At 44.3% G+C, this 20,259-nt stretch overlaps 1 protein-coding gene across 3 annotated transcripts in view; it reads right to left on the bottom strand.

Annotated features, from left to right (window-relative positions):
* The window catches only part of ARNT2 (aryl hydrocarbon receptor nuclear translocator 2), a 151,574-nt gene that overhangs the window by 110,206 nt on the left and 21,109 nt on the right, over positions 1 to 20,259 (bottom strand). For 2 of the 3 annotated variants that reach the window (XM_060260271.1, XM_060260272.1), the window contains exons 3-4: positions 17,186 to 17,399; positions 16,300 to 16,513 (exon numbers count right to left, since the gene is read on the bottom strand). In XM_060260271.1, coding sequence (XP_060116254.1) covers positions 16,300 to 16,513; positions 17,186 to 17,399 — 428 coding nt within the window. Of the gene's footprint in view, positions 1 to 16,299; positions 16,514 to 17,185; positions 17,400 to 19,912; positions 20,009 to 20,259 lie in introns of all 3 variants that reach the window. The other variant, XM_060260270.1, reaches the window with a different exon arrangement.

Here is a 20,259-nt window from a genome sequence, read left to right as displayed (position 1 = left end):
AACTATCACACCATTGCACTCATTTCACATGCCAGCAAGGTCATGTTAAAGATCCTACAAGCTAGGCTTCAGCAGTATGTAGATTGGGAACTACCAGAAGTTCAAGCTGGATTTCGGAAAGGTAGAGGAACTAGAGATCAAATTGCCAACATTTGCTGGATTATGGAGAAAGCACAGGAGTATCAGAAAAACATCTATTTCTGTTTAATTGACTACGCTAAAGCCTTTGTGTGGATCACAACAAATTGTGGCAAGTCCTTAAAGAAATGGAGTACCAGACCACCTCACATGTCTCCTGAGAAACCTGTATAAGGGTCAAGAAGCAACTGTCAGAAAGGGATATGGAACAACTGATTGGTTTAGAATAGAAAAGGAGTTCGACAAGGATGTATATTGTCACCCTGCTTATTTAATTTATATGCAGAGTACATCATGTGGAATGCTGGCCTGGATGAAGCAGAAGGTGGAATTAAGATTGCCGGGAAAAACATCAACAACCTCAGATATGCAGATGATACCACTCTAATGGCAGAAAGTGAGGAGGACCTAAAGAACCTCTTGTTGAGGGTGAAAGAGGAGAGCACAAAAGTAGGATTAAAACCCAACATAAAAAAAAACCTAAGATCATGGCATCAGGCCCCATCACACTGGCCAATAGAAGGGGAAGATATGGAAGTGGTGATAGACTTCAAATTTCTGGGATCCAAGATCACTGCAGATGGTGACTGTAGCCATGAAATTAAAAGACGTTTGCTCCTTGGTGTCAGCTTGTGTTCAAATTGCTTCCTATTGATCCTAACCACATTGCCTATAGCTGTTTATTTGCTTAGAACTAACCCTAGGACCCTATAGCAGAATGTTAGGTATGCCAACAGGGGGGAGGGAGAAGCTGGGCGCCAGAGGCCATAAACGGCGGGAAGACCAGAGGGAGGCGCCGCTTCCCAGCCGCTGCAAGGACATCGGCCGAACGGGGGAGGGTGGATGGCCCAGGAAGGGAGATAGCCAGCGTGTGAATCAAACACCTTAGAGAAGGAAAATAACTTTGTTTTGAGAATGATTTAGAGGCCCCTGTCTTTGATGTGCCCCCATAAATGCTAGTGCCTTTTCAATGTATGTTATCACTCTCAAAGACCTTCTTCAGCAGCAACATTGTATATTCAATAAAAAGAAACTTATTTCAAAAGAAAGAGTTCTATTATTTTGAAGAGTCAATGAACCCTGCGCTGACATTTGGGAGGACAGCTATGGCAAACCTGGGCGGTATAATAAAAAGTAGAGACATCACCCTGCCAACAAAAGTCCGTATAGTCAAAGCGATGGTATTCCCAGTAGTAATGTATGGCTTGACTGTGAGAGCTGAACCACAAGGAAGGCCGAGCGCAGAAGAATAGATGCTTTTGAGCTGTGGTGCTGAAGAAGACTCTTGAGAGTCCCTTGGACTGCAAGAAGATCAAATCAGTCAGTCCTAAGGGAAATCAACCCAGACTGTTCCCTGGAAAGTCAGATGCTGAAGCTGAAGCTCAAATACTTTGGCCACCAAATGAGAAGGGAGCACTCACTGTAGAAGATCCTGATGCTGGGAAAGACAAAAGGCAAAAGAAGAAGGGGAGGGCAAAAGATGAGATGGTTGGACAGTGTTACTGATGTAACATACATGAATTTGAGCAGACTTCAGAGGATGGTGGAAGACAGGAGGGCCTGGTGTGACTTTGTCTATGGGGTTGCAAAGAGTTGGACTCGACTGTGTGACTGAACAACAACAAAGGATGCCACACCTCTAACTTTCTTTGAGCACATGCTAAGAAGCGTAGCAGGACAGCAAGGCCAGGCCTCTCAGTGGTAAAGAACACAGACAAGTTCATAGACTGTGGCACTCCTTCCTGTCAGGCGACTCAAAAGAGCTTGGCAAGCCTATGAAGTTCACGGCCTTCCTCCTATCCAAGGCTCTTTCCTTCACCCCCAAGGAGCCTTCCTGCAGCAGAACAGCCTCACACTTAGCTGAGCAAAAGAGTAGGGTAGGCGCTGATGTGAAAATGGGAAAGAGTGACATGGATAGTTCAGCAGATCTTGGAAGCCAAGGAGGGTTGGCCATGGTTAATAGTTAGATGGGAGACCACCAAGGAAGACCAAGGTTGCTGTGCAGAGGCAGGCAATGGCAAAGAGCCTCTGTTTGTCTCTTGCCTTGAAAATCCTACAGGGTCACCATAAGTCATCTGTGACTTGACGGCACTTTCCACCACCATTGAGATTGGGAAATATTTAAGGACCAGACTCTCGTTTGTGGCACCTTTAACAAACTTCATTAGGTTAACTAGCTGCATCCCTCCTTGAATCTTGCTCCAGACTTTCATCTCTGACAGGATTCAGTTAGATTATTGCAATAAGCTCTACATGGAACTGCCTTTGTTTGGAAATGCCAGCTACAAAGCTGTCGGCTGAGGAAAAATTAAGTGAGAACATGTTCTGAACAATTCTGAAAAATCATCACCAACTCCCAGTTTACTTCTAAACACAGGAGAAAATACCAGTTATTAAACATATAATTAGTCTCGGGCTAGGGTACCTTAAATACTACCTGTGTTTACAGGAGTTGCCTGGGCTCGTGGATTATTAGCTAGGAGGGAAGGGAGGAAACAGCATCTGTGATTCCCCCAGCTCATCTATTTTGACTTTAAAGCAGAGCATTACACAGCTAAAGTTTTTGGCTACTTCCAAAAAATACAGTGATCTGCATGAATTTAGCTTTTTAGGACAAATGGAAATCCTCCAAATCATTTTGTCTGGTCCTTAATAACAACTACATCTCTCCAGGACTATGTTCTATTTATGTAGCATTCTTTTTTCTGTTTTTAATAAATCAAAACACACTTTATTATGTAGCATTCTTAAGCTAAGAGTCTGGGAAATGTCCTCTGAAGAGTTCTCCTGCACTATGCAAATGTCTCCTCCTTTGCCTACCCACAACAACAAAATTTGCCCTGTAGAAACCTTCTGGTAAAAACAGTTGAATCGTTTGAGAGGCTCTTTCTTGTAATCTTCCATATTTCCCTTCCAGGTATAAGGGCTGAGAATGTTTGACTAAACACAGGAGAAAAAAAGGAAACAGACAAGTCAGTATAAGAAACAAGACTAAATGTATGGCTGCTTTCACACATGTCGGACAAGGCACTTTAGTGATTTCGCAAGTGTATTTTCCTGTGTGAAGCAGGAAAATTCACTTGGTAATGATTGCTAAGGTGCCTTGAAAGTGCATTATCCAATGTGTGTGAAAGCAGCCTGTAACTGTTAATCAGGCCTAACCAACTTGGACAAGATGTACCAAGTCAAGCCTTGCAGCTTTCCATGGCAGACCTTGTTTACGGTGACTGATTCCTAGTTCCCATTTGTCTACAGCCATGTATTTATCGGGAAGCCACAGAGCTCAGTTAATCTGGAGCTGTTTTCCAAGGCGATTGTAAACACTTTGATGCAGAAGGAAATCTAGGAAAGAGACTCCCAGACAATAAGGCTTACCCAAATAAAATACATATTTGGGACCAACTCCTGATTCTAGTAACTACATTTATCAAGATATTCAAGAGTTTATTCTCTCTGACTTTGGAGGTTCCCTGTAGTCACCATGGCTAATAGTCCATTGATGGACCCTCTCCTACATGGATCTGTCTAATCGCGTTTCAAAGTCAACTGGAGGCCATTTACGTTGCATGGCACTGAATTTCACAATTCACTCTCCGAGTGGAAAAGTAATTTTCACTCAGAAACATATAGGGTTCGTCAGCAGACATGTTTACATTACATGGTAGCAAACATAGTTTTGTGACTGACAATACTTTTGACAGGGGAGCACTGATAAACCAGGACCCCGATGTATGTACTTCCATAATACGACCAAGACCAAAGTGTTTAAACACATCACCTACTCCCCTACCTACCTGCCTGTCAATGATGACCAGAGCTGAAGGCCTGTTCTGTGTGCCCCTGCTTTCTCAAGCAAAGGGGGCTGGCTACCAAAGACATAGCCTTCCCTGTGGTGGTGCCTCAGTTATGGAAGAACTCACCACAGAGGTCACCTCATGACCAATATTGAAGTCTAGGCATCAGGTGAAAACATCATAATGGGCCCAAGCTAAACATGATGTGCCCAGGTCTGTTTTAACTGCTGCTACTTTGTCTTAAGGCTTTTATTGGCTGTTTTGTTTGCTGTTGACATTCTATAGCTTGTTGATGTGTGTTATATTGCTCTACTCTGGCATTTGGAAGCTACCTTGAACATTAAGAGAGAGAGAGCCGTTTATGCCTATTTTGCCTTTTGCACAGGGAGAACATTTGCAAGAACATCAGGGGGAAGGCTGACTAGTCCTATGAAAAAAGGAAAACAAACCTATTTTTGAGGGGCTTCCATGTCTCAAGCTATTTATTTAATAACAACCAACATCATCCTCTAGAACCCCGTCTCTTACGGCCCCTGGTGTTTCAAAGTTGCTGTTTCTGTTAACTCCATGTCTGTCCTGAACAGACAATCTAACCCCATTATTGACAACATCTGGATTCTCTCTGGGTGTGCAAACTTTGATTGCTAACAGCATTCCCTGCAGGTGGACATCAACATATGCAGGTCTTGTGGGCTTCTGAAAGGCAGGTTTCCTCCTGACCTCTGCAAACTCCCAGCTGCTCTAAAAAGGCTTAGATCCCAAAACTGCTGCAGAAAGCCTTTCTTATGCAAAGTTACTGCGGAATGGAAACCTTAATTCAATAAAGGCACTTAATTTTAAAAAATCAATCAAATCCTCAGCATCAATCAGTGTTCCCACTGCAAAGTTTATGTTCTGTTCTAAGAACAAATTGAGAAGACCATGCTTAATCATGCTTTTAATTCACACAATAAAAGGCAGCACAGAAACGTTCTGCCTTGGGTCATCTATTTTTCTGAAACTTACATATAGAATCATAGAATCACAGAATCATAGAGGAGACCTATAACCATGCACTAAATTTTTCCTACCTAAATGCAGAACTTTACATTTCTCCCTGTTAACATTCATTTTATTGCCCAGTTTTTCAGCCTATCAAGGTCATCCTATATCTTGTTTCTGTCTTCCACTGTATTTGCAACTCCTCCCAATTTAGTATCATCTGCAAATTTAATAAGGATTCCCTCTATTCCTTCATCTAAATCATTTATAAAGATCTTGAACAAAATAGGTCCCAGGACAGATCCTTGAGGCACTCCACTTGTCACTCCTCTCCAAGAGGATGAGGAACCATTCACAAACACTATTTGCGTGCGATCTGTCAACCAGTTACAGATCCACCTAACGGTAACAGGATCCAAACCACATTTTACCAACTTGTCAACAAGGACAGTATGTGGAACCTTATCAAAAGCCTTACTGAAATCAAGATAAAGGATGTCTACAGCATTCCCTTGATCCAGCAAGGTAGTCACTTTCTCAAAAAAAGAGATCAGGTTAGTCTGACATCACTTGTTCTTGAGAAACCCATGCTGGCTCTTAGTAATCACATCCATTCTTTCTAAATGTTCCAGGACTGACTGATGATTTGTTCTAAAACATTTCCAGGTATAGACGTCAAGCTGAAAGATTGGTAGTTACCTGGATCCTCTTTTTTCACCTTCTTGAAGATGGGGACAACATTTGCATGCCTCCAATCTTCCAGCACCTCTCCTGTTCTCCAAGAATTCTCTAAAATAATAGTCAGAGGCTCAGAAATTACATCCGCAAGCTCTTTTAGAACCCTTGGATGCAGTTCATCTGGCCCTGAGGATTTAGTTGCATTTAAAGAAACTAGGGTCGTTTTCACACTCACCTTCCGCCGGCGCGACCCCCCTCTTCATCGCGCAGGATCTGCGCGGATTTCGCACTAAACGCTGCGGAGCAGCCAGAAAAGCCGGAAGCTCCCGGTGCAAAAGCCGCTCAAACTGAAACCGCCAAAAAGCAGTTTGGCGTTTGCGCGGCTTTTGCGACGGGAGCTTCCGGCTTTTCTGGCTGCTCCGCAGCATTTAGTGCGAAATCCGCGCAGATCCTGCGCGGTGAAGAGGGGGGTCGCGCCAGCGGAAGGTGAGTGCGAAAACGACCTAGGTGTTTATGGACTACCCCTATGCTGATCCTAGGTTGGAACTTCATACCCTCATTATATGTTCTGTTTTTGCCATGTTGAGCACTGTTTTCCTCAGAAGAGAAGACTGAGGAAAAGTAGGAATTGAGCAGTTCTGCCCTCCCTTTATTACCTATTACAATTTTACTTTCCTGCCCTTGCAATGGGCATACCATGTCCTTGCTCTTTTTCTTATTCTGAACATAAGAAAAGAAGCTTTTTTTGTTGTTTTTAGCATCTTTGGCCAGCCTAAGCTCATACTGAGCTTTAGCTTTCCTAACTTTTTCTCTACAAGCACTGGTGATTTGTTTATATTCATCCTTCGTTATAAGGCCCTCTTTCCAATTCCTAAAGGAGTCTTTTTTATTTCTCAGGTCTTTGGAGAGCAGTTTATGAAGCCAACTCGGCTTCTTTAGGCTTTTTCCATTTTTTCTTCTCATAAGAAGTCTGTGATTGTGCTTTCAGTATTTCACTTTTAAGAAACTCCCACCCCTCCTGAACCCCCTTCTTCCTAAGTATTTCTGACCATGGGATTTTACCCAGCATAGTTCTAAGTTTATCTAAGTTTGCCTTTCTGAAGTCCAACTTATAAGTCTGACTACATATAGCTTTTCCCTTCCCTAAGACTGTAAATTTCAAAATCACATGGTCACTATTGCCCAGGGTGCCCACTATTTCCACTTCTTCAGTCAATTCTTCCTTCCAAGATAGCAGATCCCCTTGTTTTCTTCTTCACTTTCTGGAAAAGGAAGTTGTCAGCAAGACAAGTCAGGAAACTATTTGACCTTTCATTTTTAGCAGAGTTGGACTTCCAACAGATGTCCGGGTAACTGAAATCTCGCATGATTACTGTATCCCTTCTCTTGGAGAACTTTGCAATCTGTTGTAGGAGTATCTCATCCAAGTCCTCTGCCTGGCTTGGTGGTCTACAGCAGACCCCCACAATAATGTCAGTTATTTCTTTCTTACTCCTTTTATCCAGAGACTCTCAACTGAGCTGCCATGCTCAGAGTCACATATTTCCTCACAAGTATATACCTCCTTCACATATACTGCTACGCCTCCACCCTTTCTCATTTGCCTGTCCCTTTTAAATAAGTTGTACCCCTGAATACTAATATTCTACTTGTGAGTGTCATCCCACCAAGTTTTAGTAAAGCTTACTATGTCATAGTCTCCTTCCTGTATTAGGACTTTCAGTTCCTCCTGTTCGTTTCCCATACTCTGTGCATTAAGTGTAGAGACATCAGAATTCATGTTTATGCATTCCGAGGGTTTAATTTCCGTACATACTTGCAAGTTAACATTACCTAGCATATGCATCACTCTCTGCAAATCTTTAGGGTTCTTATCAATTTCTGCCATCTTACAAGGCTTTGAATTATTGTCTCGCTCCCCCATACAATTTAGTTTAAAGTCCTCCTTATTAGGTTAGCAAGGCTCTTACCAAACACTCTTTTTCCCACTGCCATAAGGTGCAAACCATCTCACAACTGAAGACCACCATATTGAAAGTGTAAGCCGTGGTCCAGAAATCCGAATCTTTCCTGATGACACCATTGACATAGCCAGTCATTTATCTGAAGTATTCTTTCTCGTCCTAAGCCACAGTCTTCAACAGGAAGAACTGACGAGAACACAACCTGTGTGCCCAGCTCCTTCTAATTCTAATCAGATGGATTAAAATTATTTTTCCTTGTGTATGTAAAGTGGAATCAAGTTGCAGATGACTTATGGCCATCCCACTAAGTTTTCCAGACAAGGGATTATTATTATTGTTGTTGTTGTCACAACTGACACTCAGTAACTCTTCATGAGACTTTCAAGACAAGAGATGAGCCCAGGTGATTTTGCCATTGCCTTCCTCTGCATATCAACTGAGGTCTTTCTTGGTAGTCTATCCAAGGACTAACCATGGCTGACCCTGAATTCTAATGAAAACAAGGTTGGTCAGAATGCTATTAGCAAAGCTTAAAAACAACTAGTTGGCTACCATCCACTTATAATGAAAAGGTAAGCATGGCACTACCCCATTAGCTTTTCTTGGTGGTAAGATGAGAGAATAGAGCAGAGAGATAACATAAACCAAGTCAGACAACTGTTTCATTTAGACTAAGTGTCCAGAGGTCATTTAACAAATCTGCCCTGCAAACCAAGTTCAATTGAACTAGGGAAGGACCATGACAGAGCCTCTGCTTTGCATGTAGAAAGCCCCAAATTCAGGCCCTGACATCTTCAGTTAAAATGATCAAACCTCTCTTTCTGAGAGCCACTGACTGTCTAAGTAGACAAGACTGACCTACACAGACCAACAGTCTGAAAGTACGTGGGAGCTTCATGTGTGCAAGATATATAAAGGCTTAAAATACTGATTTAGTACATTGTTCTCTCTACTTTTCTCAGAGGAGCCTGGCGTCAGTATTTTTTGGGATTCTCCACCACTTTTATCCCCACAATAACCTTGGGAGCAGGCCTGTAGCCAAAAAATGTTAGGTGGGGGGCCCCACAGAATTAAATTTCAGGTAGAGGGGCCCACCGCTCTTGCGGCCCTCACTCTCTCCACGGCTGCTGCTCTGGCAGCCCCGATCTCCCTGCCGCTCTGGTGGCCCCACCCCCCTCCACGGCACCTCCCCCTCCCTCCCTCTCCCCACCAACCAACCGTCCAAGCACCGTCCAAAACGGGATGCTTTCAAAGCCACCTCCCCCCCCCCCCCCGGCCAATTAGCTGTTCGGTGAGAAACGCAGCAATCCAGGGAGGAAGTGGGGAGGAGGCAGTGGCATAGGAGTCGCCGACCTCTGCGTCACTTTTCCGGCATGTTGGTGAAAGTGAGGGGGGAGGTGCTGTGGAGCGGGGCGGGGCTGTCAGAGTAGCGGGGAGATCGGGGCCGCCAGACCAACGGCCGCGGAGAGAGTGGGGGCTGCGAAAGCTGCAGGGAGAGCTGGACTGCCAGGAGGGGCCATACAAGTGGAGGGGGGGTTGTGGTTACGGGCCTGCTTGGGAGGTAGGTTGGACTCAGAGAGAATTACTAGCCTATGCTGCACCAAGTTTCACAGTGAGTGGGGATCTGAACCTAGGTCTTGCAAGGCTAAAGTCCAACTCTGTAACCATTGCACAACTCTGTTTCTCATATGAGCAATAAAATAATACATTGCAAAGGAGGAACCCACAGCACGGGCTGCTGTTTTTCAGCTGCAGTCCAACTTTCCTTGCAATTCCACACATTTTTGCCCTAGACCATCAGTTTCAATGTGTCACCTTGAAGTCTCTGTCAAAGTCAGGGGTACAGGCAGACACAAGTGGCAGTTAATTTTTTTAAAAAATAAAGCAGGCTTTCTTACCATCTGAAAACCTATTTAATTCACCAAATGGCCCCTACACTGAATAGCTGCTGAACACATTCAAAATGTCCAGCTGCCTGTGGTGAAAGAAGAAAAATCCAAAAGAAAGCCAAACAGCTGGCTATACCACAAGACTCTTCTTTCAGGCCTTTTGCTGACCCTTCCTTCAGTACAAAGCTTGTTTCCTTGGAAAACAGAGAGCAGCTTGGATTCATCAAGTTCCATACTTCACCACACAGCTCCTCCCTTTCCCTGCTCTGAGTGGATTTATTTTATATAGTTTTTATCATGTTTTTCTCACCAATCTTGCCAAACCATAAATGACAACCATAAAACAATCCCATAAAAACACCAAATCAGCCATGACAAGGTTTCAACGTGCAAAAACAACCCCAATCACTTGACTTTACAAAAGACCACTGCGATGAGGAAGTTTCCCCCCTCTGACCCCCAGCAGCTACAAATATCAGGTTCAGGAAACTCTGAAGGTAATGCACCACAACCCAGAAGGCTCTGCAGTCACCACTCAATATTACTATTTCCAAGCTAAATGGAATCCAAAGCATGATTTCAGTCTAAGAACTGAGACACTGACTCCAGTATGCTGAGTTCACAAAGCATAGCCACTTTTAAATATTGCACTTATCATCCACCATTCTACTGCCTAGAAAAATCACATTCCATCTACAAGGAAGTTACTGTGCTGCGAAATTCCCTGTAGTCTTTTCTTTTTAAGAAAGGGAACACGTAGGACGTCCTGCGGTACTATTAATGTGTAACATGAAGAAAGTTCTAGACACCTCTTTTAATTTCTTCACATCCTTTTATGGAAAAATTTGGTATCAAGGAGTGTATTCTGAAAGATTTCCCACCTCTTCCTGAGCATAATTCAGAATGCTGTTTCTTACCGCCCCTCCAATCCTCTCCAGCTCCACAGTTGATCCTATTCTCTAGCACTAGTCAACTATGGAAGTGAGGCAGAAGGCAACTTTCTTGGGCTCTTGTGAAACACTCCCTGCTCCATTGAAGTAGAGGCAGAATGGGCCCTTTGCTTTGGAGAAGAGAGACTGTGGAGAAGAAGCAATTGGGCACTGGGAAACATATTGGTGGTAAGCACCAGCATGGACCTTTCCGAATAAAAAGGATTGTTGAGTGTAATCTTGTGCACAGTCCCCCAGTCAAACAGGATTAAAACAGGATTACACTGAAGCAGCTTTGCCCAGGATTGCCATGTTAAGATGGCTACCCCAGCCCTGAAGTGATAGCAAGGGGAAATGTTCCAAAGACTGCTTCTCAAGGGTTCCTGCCAAACTAAACCTCAGATAAGAAAGGTTCCCACAGGAAGGCCTCACCTATCTTAAACTGGGGCTACATTCAAACAACACTGATGTCATAGAGGAGGGGACCTGGCAAGAGATGTTCCACAGTGGCTGCCCCACAGTTACAGAACAAGCTTTCTAAGGAGATCTTTTTGAAGTTTGGTTCCTCTGCCCTCATTTAAGCTCACAATGTAGATAACTGCATCTCACTGAGTTTCTCTCAGATCATGCCCATTCACTTAGATGCATAAACATGCAGATGGTTCCATTAAAATGAATGCAGTGCAGAGGAAACTGATGCTTTCTCAGGAGATCTCCTTTTTGAACTTTAAAGGTGATGGATTCTTTTTTTTCTTCATCTAAGCTCATGATGTTAGATAACTGCAAGGCAAGTAGGCTTCCTGAGTTGCTCGCAGCTCCTTTCCATTCACTTCAATGTACAAAAAACCATATGGATCAATTAAAATAAATGGGGGAAGAGGAAAACCATACAACTGGGAGAGCACCAGGGGTGCGTTAAGAGTCTGCATTTGCTGCAGCAGCTAAACCAGAACAAAAGGCAGGATGCTATCTGAAGTACAACATAAAACAATGACACCCGTCATCTTCCACCACTGTATAAGAGGCCTGAATACAACTGGTATTCAATAAGCTTTTTACAAAATAAGGGGGGAAAGCAGAATAAATTGGGGGTCCCTGTCAAAAGGAAAAGGAAGTTAAACCCATCAACAAAAATATTAAGTCATAAAACAGAGCCAGAAAGCAGGTCAAAACAGAAAGAGAATCCAGCCCTTGATGGAAACTCAACAGCGCAGCCAAGTTACAGGGTACACAAGAGCCAAAATAAAGTTGAGACAGTGGTGAAAATAAAAAGCAAAATGATAATATACTACCTACATCAGCACTGTCCTGCTGGTCAGAAAAAGATAGCTTGACTGTCTGCTGACCATTTCCACTAAAGAAAAAACAGAGTTTATCTTGTCTGAATCTTAGAGATGGAAGGGGCTGTACTATATTATTACTCTGGTCACAAAATAGATTTACTCAGTGAGACTTATGAGTAAGCACTTAAAAAAAAAAGGTTGCTTGGTATCACACATGGAAGTCACCAAAAGCTACTTAGATCAACACAATGATCAGAAGCCATACTGGAAAAACAGGGTTGCACTTACCTGACAATCAGAATCATAGAGTTGGAAGGGACCCAGGGTCATCTAGCCCAAACCCCTGCACAATGCAGGAAACTCATCAAGTTTCTTGTTGTTCTTGTTCATCAAGTTGCCTACTGTGCAAGCACATTGGGACTGTGCATATGCAGGCCTGCTGCAGAAATAATCTTCTAGCTTCAGAATGCTGCAGAAATAATCTTCTAGCTTCAGAATGCACCCCCCCCTTCCCTCAGAGCACACAGGATGCTGTTTCCTGCACAGTCACATGCTCCAAGAGAATGGTATCCCTTTCCATCAGTTCCTCCTGAGACACTGCAAGCCCTCCACCAAGGTAATATATCACAGAGAGTTCATAGCAGGGCAGGAGGAAGGGAATATGTGCCTGTACAGAAGGTAATTCAGTGAACAATAATTACAGGTAAGGGCAACCTGGTTTTCATCTTCAGTCTTCTGTGCAGTCCCACATTGGCAGTCTAGCAAGCTATTCAACAAGGAGGTGGGTGGAACTCTCAGTGAAATAACAAATGAAGGACAGCTTTTCCAACAGCTGCCCCTCACCTCTAGGCCAGTGCCCCCCACCCTTGTTGTCTTCCCACCCACTCACCCAAGTGAAGACATTCACTCCCCCCAAATTTCTTGTCTTCCCACACACCCAAGGTGGCCATTTTCTGTAGGGGAATTGATCTGACTACAGCTTTCCATCTCCTCCCCCTCCCTGCAGCCTCTATATAGGAAAAGAACAGTCTTTCTCCACAGTGTGGACCAAAGCAGCTCACATCATTTTCTTCTCCCCCTTTTGATTTGCCCAATAACCCTGTGAGGTAGGTTAGGCTGAAAGTCTGTGAGTGGCCCGAAATCACAGCATTGACAAAGCAGGAGGGAAGTGACCTCCACAGTGGAAGGGGACCAAAGCAGATCACACAATTCTCCCCTCCCCTTTTTGATCTACACAAAAACCCTGTGAGGAAGGTTAGGCTGAAAGTCTATGACTGGTCCAAAATCACCCAGTCAGCAAAAACCTGGGTCTGGCATACCTGCTATGAAGTCCTAATTCCTATGCCACACTGGCTGTCATAAAAGGGATGCTGCTGAACAGGAGCAAACAGCCAGGCTTATGGTAGCCAGCCTCCAGGTGGAGTCTGAAGATCTCCTTGCATCACAACAACTCCAGTAGTGCCCTTGAAAGGTAAGTCCTCTACTTTTTTTTCTGGGCTCTACAGGGAGAGTCATCGAACAGAGCCATGCATGGTATCTGACCACACAAAAGAGGCAATGGCCCCGACTGCAGAATCAACAGAGCGCCAGGAGGCATTGATTTGCTGTTTGGATAATCTTGTGGTTTCTGTGAGAAAACTTTGGCCAGATCCGTTTTGTCCTCTGGAAGTTCAAGGAATGGGGATATCTTCTGTCACAAATAGAGCTTGTATGCCCCCATAATCACCTGAAAATTACAAAATCAGATAGCTAAGGCAGACAAAAAGTATACCTTGCAGTCCAAAATATCTAACTTCCTTCCCTCTTTATCAGTTGGATCAAAATGGAAAGATGATCAAGCCCTGTTCTGGAGCTCATCTGTCACTAGTGAGGAAGGCAAGGGATGAGTGGACAAAAAAGTTGTATCCTCTTGCTTAATTCTATAAAGACTTTCCATATGTCTGGAAGTGGAAGGGGCTGAAGCTGGTCCTCTCCAAATGTCCATGAAGATGTCCTTAAAACCTTCAAGAACTGGGAAAGCTATTGTACTAGGGGCGTTAGAGTGTAATTGGGCAAGGGTCTTGTCCTTGGGCTTCTGTTCCATGGTAATTATATTTATTTCCAAGGCTTGAGCCATTCTGGTCATCTGCTCAGCATATAAGCACAGATGCTCATTAGGCAATACAGTGTGGTGTCCCCAACCTGCTTGTCATTAGAAAGATCTGATAGGAGCTCTGAACTCCTAGTCAAATTCCAATGTATTGTCCTCATCTCCCTCATCAGAGTCTAGAGGGGGTACAGTAAAATAAGGTCTGGGTGGAACTGACAGGGAAGCAGATGGATGGTGTCAGTGCCAAGCAGAATGGTGGTCATCACGATCAGGACAAAGTGGAAGTGGAAGGCAATCCAACCAGTCCTTCAGGTAAGCCGGAGACATATAGTATGGGTATGGCTGCCATGGAAAGAGTGGATATTTTTGGTGCCAAGCTGCCAAATCCAGTGGATCTGTATTTAATGGTTTCAAACTCTGGGGTGACATCTGCCCCAGTGGAAGTTCAGCCTCCAATACAGAATGGATGGGTGAAGGTGAATGAATTGACAGGTCCTAGGTGGAACACAAGACCCTCTGGGTTCAGCGGTAGATGGCGTGAGCACCGTATTAGGAGACCAGTGATTTGGAGCTGATGACTTGGATCTTTCTTTCTACTTAGCTTTAGAGCGACTGTTCTTAGCCAGCAGTTCCAAAGCACTTTGGGGAACCAATGGTGTGGGAGATAACAATCAGCATCGTCAGCTTGGAATGGGTGGTTGATGGACCTGACAGTGCTGTCAATTTTGAAGTAGTTGGCCAGGTCACTTCAGGAGGTTTATCAGAAGAAGACAAGGCTTTTCACCCAAACAGCAGCTTTCATATGGAATGCCCTGTCACTCCATGCTTTAGAAGTCAATTGTCAAGACACATGGCATGTCTCCACATTGTGCTCTTCCCCAGGGCACAAAAGGCAAAGTTTATGCTCATCAGAATGGGCCATTTTTGTTCCACATTTGTAGCATTTCTTAAAGAAGGCTTTCTGGGCCATTTTGTCTTGAGGGCGATTCGCTTTCCAGAGGGGCAAGAGGTACAAAGGCAGCCCAACTCTCTGAGGGAAGCAACACAAAGGCAATGGAGGCTTTCCTTTTCTTCCTGGCTCTCAACAGATCCTTGATAAAGACAAGTACTTCTCTCTCTTTCTCAAAAATAGAGAGCAGCTTTGGAGGGAAGAACCTTTCTCAAAGGGTGGCAAAAAAAAGGAACTAAGGGGAGTAGGTGCCTCTTCTTTTTGGCCATGTGACCACTTTGGGAAGGAAAAGACAGCTTACCATGGTACAGGAGAGGCTGGGGACTCTCTAGAGGACCCTTTTTAACTTGGAAATTAATCTTCTGTGGCAGGCCTGCTTAGACACAGCCTCAATGGGGGACTGCACAGAAGAGTGGAAATGAATTTCCCCCTATTCATACATGGATCCAGGCTCAACCAAAGGCACTGGTTGCTTGACAGCCAGAACCAAGTGAGTTTTGTACTTATGTTTAGATGTCACCTTTACTTTTTTTGCAAGTAGCTCAAAGGCACTTCTGGGGGCTCTCAACAGCATGGGGAACCAAGATTTGTGTCTGGTTGAGTCCAATCTTGGAACCAATAGAAGCAACGCTGCCAATGCTGGTCAGGAGAGCCACTCTGCCACAGCAGATGACTTAACTGCTAGGACTTTGGAGGCAGACAAAGCCTCTCCCATAAGGCTGCTTGCAGCCTGAACAGCCAATTGCTATAGGCTTTTGGAATAAATTGCTGGCAATGCCTGCAGGAAGAGATATTGTGGCCCTCTCCCAGACACAACGGACATACAGAATACTGGTATGTATGGGTAATTTTAGTTCCACTCTGGGAACATTTTTTAAAGAGAGCTTTCTGGGCCATTTTGAGTTGGTTTGTGAGCAGCTTCCAAAATACTAATAAAAAATCCCTCAGTAATGCCCAATTTTACATTAGAAAGTCAGTATATTGTAGGGACACTAGAAGAGATCCTCTCCCTGTAGCAGCAAAGAACAGAAAGAGACACCATTCCCTTGGACCATGTAAGTGTTTGGGCAAGAAATAGCATATTGTGTGCTCTGAGAGGAAGTGTTCTGAAGATAGAAATTTTTCTCCACAGCAGGCCTGTTCATGCGCAATCCCAATGCTGAACTGCACAGAAGACTGAAGATTAACTACGTGTGTGAAACTCATCTCAGTCATGAACCTACTGGGCAATTTTAAAACAAGCTTCTTTCTCTCAGCCCAAGTCCCTTTCCCCACACCCACACAATTAGATTAATATTGCTCACTTTCTACCCATCAAGTCCACAAGACAACTTAATAATAAGAATGAGCAACAGAACATAAAACAGAATGTAAGCACTGACAGCTGAATTGCAGCAAACCAACAATAGAAGGAAAAGAATTCCCAGTTAGCCCAAACACCCTCTAGCTGAAACTAAGCAATGAGGGAGTCGAGCAAGCCTCCCTTGGGAGGGAATTCCATCATCCAGGTGTCATGACTAAAAAGGCGCCATCTCTTGAACCACAAGCCGAGCTCACAACCAAGGGCCTAGCAGCAGGAGGCACATGTGTCAAGTAACAGCTGACCTGTCATGGAATTCTCCGATGTACAAAGCTGCTCCCTAAGTTTCTCCACATCATCAGGATGAACCTGCTCATAGAGGGTGCTGCCAAACCACTCCGACTGGGGCTGGTTCAGGACAGGAGTGACTGAATCAGACACATAGATCACCCTGCCAGTTTCAGCAGCAACGACAAAAAGGAAACCATCCGCAGCTTCAAGGATGAGGTGCTTCAGTTCCTGATCAAGAGAACAACAAAACAAAACATATTCAGGGGAAGCAAAACTTTAAGCACTTTCACAGCATCACCAGTTTCATTGGGCTTCCTCCCTCTTCAGACCTGTCACAGCTAGAACGAGACAGCTTCTCTGCTGCTCCTTCAAACATTGCTGAATGAAAGGCAGGAGGGATAGGTGGACAATTCTAGCAGTCTTTCTTCATAGGGTCCTATCATTTCTGAGTTAAACAAAAAAGCATCTTTGTCTTTCTTAGTTCTCAAAAGCCCAGGCCATAACACCTTTGCAAGTTTCAGGAAGATTCCATCTACTCAGACAGCTGAACTATTCCCCCTGATCTCACCAAAGAATAAAAACTTCAAGGCTTCACCAACAATAACTGCCCACCATTTTTCCACAGCTGCTTGAAACTGGCTCTTGCACATATGAAGAACTGCTCCACAGACAGCTACAGATATTTTGGGCCCCATTACAGCTCCTTCCACCACTTCACAACTCCCTGACTCTTCACCTTAAATGTTAGGAAATCATGTTTGGCTGCAACCATTCCCTCTTGAATGTACACCTTGCTGCCAATCTGCGTTTGTTGCCATGCAACATCTAACTTCCCTCAGAAGGCCTCCCCCCAACAAGTAACCACCAGAGTGGGAACCCAGTCTCTTGGGAGCCAGCTACCTGCTCAGTCAGGAAAGAAGGCTTGTAGGCCCCATCGGTTGACTTGTTCCCTGTGCCCCTCATAGACTTCATGTGCGAGACAGCCATGCGCAGAATGGTCAGCTTGTCAGGCTTACGTGCCAAGGCGCTGCAGGTGGGCACCATGTCAGACAGCTCAGTGATGTACTGTGTCATCTTGTTCCTCCTGCGTCTCTCAATCTCACTGTGGTTCTCCCTGAAGTAGCAAAAGAATGGTGCAAACACACACACAGAGAAAACAAAAAGGGTAAAAAATATGGCACTTGAAACCTTCCCAGTAAGCCAAGAATACTAAAAAAAAGGGTTCTGTCACATGCTAGCATGACTAAGAAATGGAACGCAAGGCAGACGCAGGATAGATTAGTTAATCAGTTGCCCACAGGAATAACAGGCCCAGAGGGTGGCCAGGTTGGTCTGCAGTAGAAGAGCTCGGATTGAGTTGAACCTTAGAGACCAAGATTTTCAGAGTCAGAGAGAAAGGAGCTTTGACTCTTCAAAGCTTATACTCCAAAAACCGTGTTGTTCTCTAAGGTGCTACTTGACTCAAATCTAGGATTAGCAGTTCAATTCTATGTCCAACTAAGTCAACGGGCTTAAAAAGCCTAAACTTTGTTTAGGATTGCACTCTAAAGTGAGCAGGCTATAGTCTACAGGAGTTCTGGAAAAGTAATTATTTCCTTGTGTATCTCTCCCTGTATAAAAAATTGGTTTTGGACATTTTTATCTCCATGGTGTCCCTGCATGTGTTTCTCTACTGTCTTCCACTGAGCCAGTGCCATTCACTCCATACATTGCCTGTAAAAAGAGTTCACATTTGTTCATTAACACATGGAATTCATTGCCACAGGAGGTGGTGGCAGCTACATGCATAGAAAGCTTCAAGAATGGATTGAATAAACATATGGAGCAGAGGTTCATCAGTGGCTATTAGTCACAGGGTATAGATGAAGCTCTCTGACTGGGGCAGTGATGCTCTGTATTCTTGTTGCTAGAGGAGGCAACAGTGGGAGGGCTTCTGGTCCCACTAGTGGACCTCCTGATGGTGCCTGGTTGTTTTGGCCACTGTGTGACAGAGTGTTGGACTGGATGGGCCATTGGCCTGATCCATCATGGCTTCTCTTATGTTTTTATGTTCACTTATCAAGAACTGCTGATACACACAGAAAAAGTAACGGATCCCCCATCTCCATTTTACATTTGGAAAAGCAAAGGCTTGCAACTCCTGGTCAAGCTGCCTCTTGCTGGCACAGGGAGTTAACCTGTCCCCAAAAGCCTCCCTGTGATTTTTCAACCAAGGTCACAGAGCCTTGTTCTCAATTCTGCACATGGAGGAGCTTCTCTTTCCACTAAGATTAAAAGAAGGCAGAGCTCCACGCATTCACTCAAGCAAATGTGAAACTCTGCAATGGCTCAAGCCTTAGATGGCGAAGCCATGGATGCTTTTTCCAACCCAATTTGAGGTGGGGTGGTTAGGAAGCTGATTCAAAGACAGCATTGCAGAGTTCCAGGGTGGAATGAAGGCTTTGGAACAAGCTATAATTTCAGCCTGGTTCAGCCAAAATTAGTAAGACTGCAGGTGAAATTCCCTTGTAAGTGTTATTAATCCATTAGGCAGAGTATAGTATAAATAATATTCTGGGGCATTTTATGTCAGCAGGGATACACCATGTTCAATGCTGTGGGTAATCCACATTTTGTTTTGTTTTTTAAATTCGGAGCCCCCCTCTCCCAATGGCTCTGATCATAAGACTGATCATATGCAGTCACCTTGATAGAGCTAAAGAGGGCTGTTCAGTGCTTGCAAGTTTTATTATTTTTCCTAATGTTGACAGTCAAGGAAGAGTAGAAGTGCGTAGTTTTGCAAAGCACTGAACTGAACCCCTTCCTGTCCTTGATCCAGAAATTGTTATTCAGGCACCTTTCTGGTTTGGAAGGTTTCAGCAGGTATTGTCCTCAGGCACTGTCAAGCGAGAAGCTTGCGTCGTTTTTTACATACATGCAGGGATCTTCTCTGATGCCCATACCCAACATTCTGCTCTATTTCTGCAATCTCATGGACTCACGGCACACACACAGCCCAGACTATGTTCATATTTATCCCAGGACACTGCAACTTGTGAAGGCCATTGCTTGTGCCCTGGATCCTTGCCCATCCTGGATGCTAACACCATGTAAGGACCACATTAATGAGTCACAGGTGTCTATCATCAATAAATCAATCCCTTACCACTCAAAAGATGCAGTTATCTGTCTACGACTTCAAAAACGATCCCTACAAAAACAACAGCAACAACACAACATTCTGATGTGGCCAGTTATTGCCCAGACTCTAATCTGCTTTCATTGCTGTGTTTTTTATTACTAACTCAATTGAGAGCCTAAGGCCATAGTGGATTCAGCATTGCTGCTGGAGAAGCAAGTTAATGCAGCTGCAATATATATATATTTTACAAACACAATTTAGCCTGGGAGACAGCCTTGACTTGGCTGATTTGGTCACCTGGATTCACACCATGATGACACTGAAACCAGTGCAAAGCACTCTATAGAGGTCTCCCCTCTATGTCAGCTCCAACTGGTGCAGAATGCTGCAGCTGGGCTATTATCAGGAGCCAGGAAGAACATGCATATTATTCCCATTCTACATTCACTCTACTGGCTCCCCACCAGTTACCAGAGGTTTAATTCAAGGTATAGGCTATCACATACTGGTCTTGGACCCTCATATCTGCAGGACCGCCTCTCCTTGAATGCTCCGCCACGACAGCTTCGCTCATCTGACCAGGGCCTTCTGCAGCTGCCGCCCTGCAAATGGGCAAGATCAACAACTGCCCCATACACATGCATACTCTGCTGTGGCCCCCACCTTACGGAATGTCCTACCTGAGGGGGTCAGGAAGGCTCCCGCACTCCTGGCTTTCCACAAACTATGCAAAACTGAATTGTTTGAGAGGGCATTCTTACACAGATAATAAGGCTATATTATAACAGAGTGGTTCATAAAGATGCTTTAAAAAGAGAAAGGGACTGTGGACTATATCGCTGCAAACAGTACA

The sequence above is a fragment of the Heteronotia binoei genome, chromosome 19, assembly GCF_032191835.1.
Source record: "Heteronotia binoei isolate CCM8104 ecotype False Entrance Well chromosome 19, APGP_CSIRO_Hbin_v1, whole genome shotgun sequence".
In the NCBI taxonomy this organism is placed as follows: Eukaryota; Metazoa; Chordata; class Lepidosauria; order Squamata; family Gekkonidae; genus Heteronotia; species Heteronotia binoei.
Note: the sequence above shows the minus strand (reverse complement) of the source record. Positions and strands in the feature narration are given on the sequence as shown.